The sequence below is a fragment of the Podarcis erhardii genome (assembly GCF_964252035.2).
Source record: "Podarcis erhardii genome assembly, chromosome: 4".
Lineage (NCBI taxonomy): Eukaryota > Metazoa > Chordata > Lepidosauria > Squamata > Lacertidae > Podarcis > Podarcis erhardii.
The window spans coordinates 67,128,572-67,138,929 of record NC_138508.1 but is presented as its reverse complement, the minus strand read 5'-3'; the positions used below and the strand labels follow the sequence as shown (position 1 = coordinate 67,138,929).

At 42.6% G+C, this 10,358-nt stretch overlaps 1 protein-coding gene across 3 annotated transcripts in view; it reads right to left on the bottom strand.

The window, feature by feature from the left end:
• Nucleotides 1–5,989: 5,989 nt before the first annotated feature.
• Nucleotides 5,990–10,358, bottom strand: part of RS1 (retinoschisin 1) — a 32,481-nt gene continuing 28,112 nt past the window's right edge. For all 3 annotated transcript variants that reach the window (XM_081859141.1, XM_081859140.1, XM_081859142.1), the window contains 2 exons: nucleotides 9,656–9,851; nucleotides 5,990–8,196 (listed from right to left, as the gene is read on the bottom strand). In XM_081859141.1, coding sequence (XP_081715267.1) covers nucleotides 8,044–8,196; nucleotides 9,656–9,851 — 349 coding nt within the window. In that variant the 3' untranslated portion in view covers nucleotides 5,990–8,043. The remainder of the gene's footprint in view (nucleotides 8,197–9,655; nucleotides 9,852–10,358) is intronic.

Below are 10,358 nucleotides of genomic sequence, written 5' to 3'. Positions count from 1 at the left end.
CTATTCCATTGCCAGTGCTAGTCAGTTGAGCTGCATACTGGCTTCACACCCTCCCTCTTTCTGCCTGCCTGCCTGCCTGCCTGCCTGCCTGTGAGAGCCAGTGTGGTGTAGTGATTAAGAGCAGTAGACTCGTAATCTTGTGAACCAGGTTCACGTCTCCGCTCCTCCACATGCAGCTGCTGGGTGACCTTGGGCTAGTCACACTTCTCTGAAGTCTCTCAGCCCCACTCACCTCACTGAGTGTTTGTTGTGGGGGAGGAAGGGAAAGGAGAATGTGAGCAGTACATGTGAAAAGGATCTAGGAGTCTTGGTTGACTACAAACTTGACATGAGCCAACAGTGTGACGCGGCAGCTAAAAAAGCCAATGCAATTCTGGGCTGCATCAATAGGAGTATAGCATCTAGATCAAGGGAAGTAATAGTGCCACTGTATTCTGCTCTGGTCAGACCTCACCTGGAGTACTGTGTCCAGTTCTGGGCACCACAGTTCAAGAAGGACACTGACAAACTGGAACGTGTCCAGAGGAGGGCAACCAAAATGGTCAAAGGCCTGGAAACGATGCCTTATGAAGAACGGCTAAGGGAGCTGGGCATGTTTAGCCTGGAGAAGAGGAGGTTAAGGGGTGATATGATAGCCATGTTCAAATATATAAAAGGATGTCACATAGAGGAGGGAGAAAGGTTGTTTTCTGCTGCTCCAGAGAAGCGGACACGGAGCAATGGTTCCAAACTACAAGAAAAAAGATTCCACCTAAACATTAGGAAAAACTTCATGACAGTAAGAGCTGTTCGACAGTGGAATTTGCTGCCAAGGTGTGTGGTGGAGTCTCCTTCTTTGGAGGTCTTTAAGCAGAGGCTTGACAACCATATGTCAGGAGTGCTCTGATGGTGTTTCCTGCTTGGCAGGGGGTTGGATTCGATGGCCCTTGTGGTCTCTTCCAACTCTATGATTCTATGAGCCACTTTGAGACTCCTTCGGGTAGTGATAAAGTGGGATATCAAATCCAAACTCTCCTCCTCCTCCTCCTCCTCCTCCTCCTCCTCCTTCCCCTTCTCCCTGCCCCTGAGACCACTTCACTTAACATCCATCCTGATGAGTTCTGGAGAAAGCTTGATCACTCTTTTCTGACATTTTGGTTAGTCCTAATAAAAGTATTGCCTGTGGATTTTGGAATCCATCTATGTCTGGCATGTTTTGAGCTAGTTTCTCCCACTATTGTGAAACTTTCTAGTTATATGCAGTGCCTTTTTTCTAAAAAAAAAAGTTTAGGGGTACTCTCATTTTCTTACTCATATTGAAATACCACCCCTCAATAAGGCCAAACTTAGATTCAAAAAATATTTAGGGGTATGCATACCCCTGCGTACCCCCCCCCCCGCCCCGGAAAAAAAGCACCGGTTATATGTTTCTTCATTTTAAAACAACAGCTAGCATTGCCTGTTTTTTTTATCTCCACATTGCTTATGCTTTATGGGGAAGCCTATTAAGATGAGCCCTTTAATCATAGCAAATAAGCTTCCATCTTTTCTGGAAGCTTTATATGCAAAATCTTCTGCAGGTATGGCTATGTGCTTATTTCAAGCTTCTTCCTACACTTTTCCTGTGATAACTGTCACAGCACTTTTTAATCAGTCTCAATGGTAGATGATAAATATGTTCTGTATGGCATTTCACTGGAGCTAATACTTCTTGACACCAACATGAAAATGCAGTTCAGCTTCAACTTTCCAGCCCCACTTTTTGACATTTTCTGCAAGCTGTGTTCCTTTCCTAGATTTCCTCACACATATGCTGTTTTGGTGCTTTATAGGCTATTTTAATCTCTTTCTCCATAATGCATTTGCTCTTGTATCAAGAAAAGAACTGAGGCTTCTAGGTGCTTAGAAGATGAGAATGTTATGTGGTCTTGGCAAGCACAAGTCTGTGGGAAGGTAGTTGCTACTTTGAAATGAGTGCCCATTTTGAGCCAATAAGCAGATGAGGTAGACTGCCATTATCTGTAGTGCACAGTATCATGTATACCACCAGCTCTTCCTGCAGACACCTGAATACATTGGGAGAAAAACAATGATAAATTATGCACAATATATGCTTTTTTGGTTGAAATCTGGGGGTGGAATTTAAAAACACTACAACGGCTCGAGATTCTACAAAACTCCTTTGCACGAAAGGTACTGGGTCTCCCCAAGGGCTCGGTTGCTGCACAGTTAAGAACAGAACTGGGCCTCCCCTCCATTGTTGCGAGAGCCCACATTAGAATTATTAGTTTTTATTGTAAATTAATCAAAGCCCCAGGTTCCCTTTTAGCCAGGCATGCCTTTTTAACTAGTTCTCATAGCAATAAATGGTCCAAGGCCATGGAGACTATTACTGCACGCTACTCCCTCCCAGATCTGGACACGCTGTCAGCTTGGGATCAACATAAAATCCGGGCCTGGATTCTTACTAGAGACGAGGCCATGGACCGGGCACAGTCCACCACAGCTCGCCTCTCCATGTGGCTCCCTAAAGTGAAAGTGGTAAGATCACTTGCCAACTACTTGATAGACCTGACGGAGCCCAATTTGAGAAGAGCATTTACCATGGCCCGTTTCCATTCTATACCCACGGCCTTCCTGCAGGGGATTTACTCTAAGACCCCTATTACTCAGCGTCTATGTCCATGCACAATGAATGAAGTAGAGGACTTCATACATTTCTTTTTCTACTGCCCTATTTATGAGCTAATAAGAACTAAGCTCCTCCTCTTGATCCCGTCCACATCACATCTAAGGAAGACTGTTTGAAATCGCTTCTTGTGGACGCAAATCCCCAAGTTACTCGTGGGGTGGCAATCTTTATAGTGCAGGCCTTGAAACTCAGGGCTACTCTGACGGGGTAGTGTGTCCTAGACCTGGACCTGTCTTAATTCTTTTATTACCTTTTTAACCTAATGTCCCGAGCCTATTTTGGGGCCATTATATGCTTTATATACATTCGCAGTAATATCGCTTTGAATTTTGTTTGGTTGTTTGTCTCTAGCATTTTTTTATTTTATTTTATTTTTTTATCCTGCTATGGCTGTATGCTAATGCAATAAAGGTTTGATTGATATGCTTTTTTTTTTTTTTTTTTTTTTGCACTGCATGAATGGAGAACTGAATTGCAAACTTCAGAAAGGTTGGCTCTTTTCCAGTTCACACATTGTTTTGGAATGTGCAAATATGGTAAGTTTACCTTTAAATGTGAACCGAAATGAATTTCTGTCTAATATCTAGTGCTGGCTCAGATGAATAAAACATGATTGGTTACCTACAGCAACTTACTTTCTATATTTGGGTGCCATAATCCCAATGCTATTGGGGGGAAAGGTCTGTGTCGTATAAGTGTATATATTTTCCCCCTCAGATACCTATCTTTAGAAACCCACAGCTGCTGCTTTTATTGCTCTATGTTACCTCTCTCTTCCTTCCTCTCTGCATCAGCCATAGATGATTTAACCTGCAATTCTATAGCCCTTACATGGGAGTAGCCTTTTTAGGATTTTATTCTGAGGGGGGAAAGCTCCCTGTATGTGTACAATTGGATTTTATGAAAACTGTGTCACTAGGTGGCCAACTTCCCAGCCACCTGGGAGCTGCTAGCAGGGACAGGCGAGTGGACATGTACTGTATTTCCTTGTTTCTGTTATGGTATTTTTCTTCTTTATTTCATTCATATCCCACCTTTTTCTCCAAGGAGCTCGAGGTAGCAGATGGGCTTCTTTTCCTGCTCAATCCCCCCAACAACCCTGGAGGTAGGTTAGGCAGGGCTTGCAGATCAGAAGGTCGGCGGTTCGAATCCCTGTGACGGGGTGAGCTCCCGTTGTTTGGTCCCAGCTCCTGCCCACCTAGAAGTTCGAAAGCATGTCAAAGTGCAAGTAGATAAATAAGTACCACTCCGGCGGGAAGATAAACGGCGTTTCTGTGTGCTGCTCTGGTTTCACCAGAAGCGGCTTAAGTCATGCTGGCCACATGGCCCGGAAGCTGTCTGAGGACAAACGCCAGCTCCCTCAGCCTATAGAGTGAGATGAGTGCCTTTTTAGTCTAAGATCACCTAGTGAGCTTCATGACCAAAGGAGGCAGGACACTGAACCCTGGTCTCCCAGGTCCTCATCCAAAGTACCATCATTATACCACACTGGCTGTCCAGTAATTATAGTCCTTTGTCTTTTTCAGTATTGTCTTTTATCTTATGAACTGTTCAAAGAACACATTCTGTTATACAAAAGTAGTTTGTATATTGTATATAAAGCAATGTTAAACAATGATTAATTGACATTTAGGCCTAATTTGAACATGGTGCGAGTCAGGTAAAAGAAGGTTGCCAGTGTCGTCATTCCATTTAAACCAAGACACATTGCTCAGGTTCAGAGTATTAGCATTCAAAGGATTCTGCATTGCAGGGAGTTGGACCAGTTGACCCTCGGGGTCCCTTCCAGTTCTACAATTCTAGGATTCAGTGACTCATAGCCCAGGAAAGTGCACTGCTGTTGTCCTGCTGTTATTTACATGAATAGTGGGGAAAGGCTTGGTTTTACATTTGAAGCCATTCCACTGTGTGGGTACGTTTTAACTGGGCTATTTAAAATAGCCCAAGAACTGCCACAACAACATACCCATGGTTGCAATGTGCTAGCCCAGGCGTTGCTAAGATGGTGTCTTCCAGACGTTGTAGACTCCAACTCCCATCAGCCCCAGACAGCATGGCCAACGTTCATGGATGATGGGAGTTCTGGTCCAGCAATGGGAGGGCACAGTCTTGGCAAAAGAAAAAAGCAAGCTGTCACTTCAAACCAATGAGATGGATAAATTCAGGATGGCTCCAATTCCCAATATCAAATCTTAGCTGTAAAAGTAAGTAGTAATTATTTCAGTTTTTAAAAAAAAACTTCCATGGGATGCTGAATATGAACACATTAAAGCAGCAACTGCATAGTGAGAAGGGATAACTATGAGTACAATGTTCAATGGATTCAAGCAGCCTATTAAGGGAAGCTGCAATAACTGGAGCTTAAAGAATTAGTGCTTTTCCAATCCATGAATCAAATTCATTATTCATTACCATTGATGCCCAAGAGCCTAGCCTTCAAATATTTTGCTTCAGCCACCTCCATTAAAACTGAAATGCATGCATATTTTTCACTGTTTTAATCCCCGTATTGCATAATATGAGCAAGATACAACCCCGAATATAGAAATGTCAGCACTGTGGGGAATGCTATCTGGGAAATCTAAACTGTACCAACATAATAATCTGGCTTTCCACCCCAAATCTGAACTTTAGCTCTTTGCATTGTGAAGTATTTTTCAAATTCCAAGTTCCAAAAGAAAAGCTGCTCTCTTATTTTCCAGCTTGGGGAAAAAAGAAGAGGAAAAGTCCTGATAAGACACAGTAGTTTGTCCTGTCACCTATGGGTAGAGTGGGTGAGTAAAAGCTATGCCACCCTACAAAATGCAACCCCTGTGTAAGTTGCAGGTTTAATGTATTGTTTTGGAAGGTGTGAACCAGGAAGATTCACATTTAAATCTGAGTTGAACAGAATTTATACTCCTTCCCTAGTTAAAAGCCTGGCCAGGGAGCTGCGTACATCCCTGTTTAATACCAGCACCTGCACTGAGCAATCAAGGTTCAACAGGCAACAGACCCAGCCACCAGTGCAAATGCAGAGCCAGGATTACATCTGTACCCAGCTGGCCTATATCAAAGTCCAAAACGAAGATCACAGCTAATAGGGTTGTTACTAAAGTCAAAGCACATAGTTATTTACTAATCACATGAAAGCTTATTTTGTAAGTTAATCAAGGCTATAGGCCCCAACCCAGCACAGAAGTAATTGGTATAACGTGCATTTAACTCTGTTGAATTGTGGCCCCTGGAGAGTTCTGAGAAAAGCACAGGTTCACAGTGGCGAATCAGCTTGAAGGAGGAGAACCGAGTGAATCATCAAAATAGTTTTGGCTTTATTTTTGAGTGTAGATTTAAATTTATTTTGAAAGCCCTTACATTTAACACATGCACATAAGGAAGGAATATAATTATGTACACACAATTCTACATGTTTACATCACAAACAAATTTAAGTCAAGATACAATGGAAATTTTCTATATGCTGACAGTGACACACATTGAACCGTTGTGTAACTGGTTTTGTAAACCACGGAGAGGTTTTATTACAATCAAACGGTATATGAACAGATAAATAAACACAAATTAAGATTTCTATTTTTAAATTTATAAAATGGGAGTGACTTTAAACCTATAAAAAAGATAGATCAGAACATCCTAGCACCTCTTAAATTAAGTATCTATATGGGGGTGACGCGGGTGGCACTGTGGTCTAAACCACAAAGCCCAGGGCTTGCCGATCAGAAGGTTGGCGGTTTGAATTCCCAGGGTGAGCTCCTGTTGCTCGTTCCCTGCTCCTGCCAACCTAGCAGTTTGAAAGCACATCAAAGTGCAAGTAGATAAATAGGTACCGCTCCGGCAGGAAGGTAAACGGCGTTTCTGTGCGCTGCTCTGGTTCCCCAGAAGCGGCTTAGTCATGGTGGCCACATGACAAGGAAGCTGTCTGCGGACAGCTGTCTACTCCCTCGGCCAGTAAAGCAAGATGAGCATCGCAACCCCAGAGTCGTCCGAGACTGGACTTAACGGTCAGGGGTCCCTTTACCTTTACCTATGTTGGTGACTGAGCTGAATGACAAGCAGAGTCAAATTATCAGTTGCAGTCAAGGTGTTTATTGCCTGCAGCTGGAAGAAACCCATGGCTCCATCTGAGCTGGACAGGTTGCATAGCATCTGGGATACTATCATGTTGAAATGAACATGCTAGATTCAAACCTGGGAGGATAGGATGATGCAGATTAAATCTGGTTAACATTTTCAGCCTTCCAGGACACAATTCATCCACATGCACTGATTTGTGTCATTTTGTATATATGGTGAAATACATGGTTTGTTTGCTGCTGTTATTAATGCTTAAAAATCATCATAATTTAGGGGAAGCAACAAAGATTTGATATTGCAAATGCTAGGACCTCCCCTCCGAGGTATGTCTTGTGCCATCACTGTATGTTTTGTCAACAACGGACGCCTCTTTTTTATCCAGATCTTTTGTTGCGTAGACGCCTTCTCTCCTCCTGGCTTTGCTGTTCAACGCAGCTGTTTTGTTGCTTTGTCGCTACTTGCCTTCTAGTTTTATTTTACTATTTTAATGTATATTGTAATTGTGTTAATAATGAAATTTTTGCTACCTGCCCTCAAACCATTCACAAACAACAAATAAATAAATAATGCTCAGCAGGGACAGGGAGAGAGACGGCTCAGCAGTTTCCTCTGAACAACAACAGCAACAAACCAAAACTCTTGGGAACATGTAGTTTAACCTTACTCTAAGGACTTGTGATTGGCTCATCCATTAAGACCTGCCTTAAGTCTAATTAAGTATGCTAGCATCAGCAAAGCTTGACACTGGGTGCAATAAGAAACGTGTGTGTGTGTATAAATTCCTCCTTTTTTTGCATAGGCCAGTCTGTACTTTCATGAGAGCTTCACAAAAATCAAGTCAAAGCCTTTCCCTCTCACCACCAACTCCTCCCACCCCTGGAGCTGAAACAGGAAATATAATGCAACATGGGGTCATGGATATGTGGATATTAATTTCATCTCAAAATTGGGCTCTTGGGTTCTATTGGTTTAGACCAGGCTTCCTCAAGCTCGGCCCTCCAGATGTTTTTGGCCCACAACTCCTATGATCCCTAGCTAGCAGGACCAGTGGTCAGGGATGTTGGGAATTGTAGCCTCAAACCATCTGGAGGGCCAAAGTTGAGGACGCCTGATTTAGACTTCAGTTAAAGCTTCCATAGTTGTGGAAGGTGCAAGTCACAGCAAAAGGGATAATGCCTACATTTATAGTACACTGAGATACACGAGGAACCTACTCATTCTATTCATTGTACTTCTATATCTTGCTAATGCCTCCCATCTCTTTCCCTTGCAATGTCATGTGGTGCTGAAGTTGAGCATCAAGCACACTTATTCATGCATACAAGCAGCTCCATCCTGATGGCAATGCGCACATGCCAGCCAAGTGGTATCAAGCGAATGTAGCGCGAGACAATGGGTGGGCGCAGAAGGTTCTGCACAGAAGATGATCTGTCTGAATTTCCATAGAAAACCTACAGAAGACAAAAAGAAAGGTCGGAGAGCAGGGACAGATTTTATTTCACAGAAGACAGGATCGAGGCCTTGACTTCCTTTAATTCTGCATTCAGTAAGTTGGAAACATATTTAGCGACTTAAATTATTTCGTGTCACTAATTTACCAAGCAATACTGCTGCTGGTTTCTGTCACTAGAAGCAAATTACTTGCAATTACATGGTGCATGTTGCCAAATTCTGCTTGGGGAGATAAACCAACCTCTCCACAGCTAAATTATGTTTATACAATAGTAGGCTTTCCAGGGCGCATAGTTTCATCCTGGCATGTAGCATGGCTAGTCAAATCCATGAAGAACCCACTAGTATAAATGAGGAGTAAGTGTCATAAATGTATTGGCTCTACATAGTGTAAAAATGTTTATGACTGAAATGTTTCCGCTTGTAATTCTTGTCAGTTTTCTCATTTTAGAACAAATGCAGATTTTGCTCCAATGTAATGAAATCAAGGCTAATGCAGATTCTTTTTCTCATCCTTTCCCGTTCAAATTCTTTATTCAAATGTTGTCTATTAATACAGAATTTTATTCAGATTCTTTTTTCGTTTTTCTTTTGGCTATCGGCTATAGGCATGGCAAGTCCAAACTTCAGGGAGATTTGGGGTCGACTGGTAATTAGCTCAGAAGCTCCAGGTTGTGAAAGCTTGTACTCTGAATTCCCCAATTCTGAACTAGAGTGCAGCAAACTGACAATGGATGAGATGCTAAAGAGGTGGTAGAATATGGTATTCAGTGTGGACTTTGCCACCTTGGAAAGCAGCTATAACAAGTAGCAGATTGTATGAGAATCTATCTGCTTAAAAATATCACACTCATTATACATAGCAGTGCTCTTTACAGCCTTCCCCCGCCCCCCGCAATTTACTCAGGAGAAAATAATATATTTCCAGTGCCGTAACACTTTAAAAGTTCTGCTTCTTTCTACAGTATATTTCACATTACAGAAACACCGTTTTTCTAAATAAATGTGGCACTGCTTACCTCTGTCCTCTGGACATTTCCATATCTGTCAAAACACATGCAGCCAGTTCAATGGCAACCTTCCTAGATGAGTGTTGTGATGGCTGGCCACACACATTTAGCCTTCTGATTTATTTCCTTATCTATTTATTTACTGGGTGATCAACTGAAGTATGGTGAATAATTTTTTTAAGAGGGAATATTCCTTGTCCCTCACTTTATCGGGGCACATGAGTTTAACAAAATGATTTTAACCACTAAGAAGTAACCCCAGATAAGTGGGTTTAGAATCTCAGCCTTGGACTCAAATTTGATTGTCAAGTACTGAAAGTCAATGAATACTAGGATTCATTTTTATTTGAATGGGATTCTTTATCTCAACACACTCTGTTCTGAACAAATGCCAATGTGGGGACATCTTCAGAAAATGCATCTTTCAGAAAATGCATCTCATACTGACCCTGTTGTTTCCTGTCTGATCCTTGTAATAGACCCAGTTCAGGTTCTCGTCAGTCCTGTACTGCACACTGTATTTCGTCATCCATTCGTCTGCATCACACCGTCCTTGTGTGATTATTCCTGAAATCACTTTGATTTCCTTCAGGTCAATCTGCAGCCACTGGTTTGTGTCTTGGTATTTGGAGAGCCAGGCACACCTGTTAAGAGTTGCAGGAGAAAGACATAGAGGGTTATGTCCTATACTAAAAGAAACACTTGCCAGTGAATGAGATGTGTTCTCTGAGGTCGGAGGGATATGCAATTACAGCTGACACCGGCATGCTAGAAGTAACTTCTCTGGGACAATTTGGCAGCAGCGCTCAGACTCGTTTGCTGCAGTTGCGCCTGTGCCTCTTAACTCCACATTTTGCCATTTTGGTTTATGTGTAATACCCTCGGTGAGTCAATGTAGGTGGAATGAAAGGCACCTCCAGACTGCCAGGAGTTTGAAGCAGGCCTGTGCAGTGCCCTGAGGCCTGAGGAGGGAGTGTTCTTAGAATAAAGTTAGAAACTCAGACAAAAAAAGCAACTGGTCCCTGGTGGAGCCAACTGGCCAGCCCAGGGCAAGTGTACCTGGCTGTGCCCCTTCCACACCTCCCTCTGCATAGGGCCTGGTTTGAGGGAAGAGTTCAAGAACATACTATGGAATTTAGAATTGTACAATT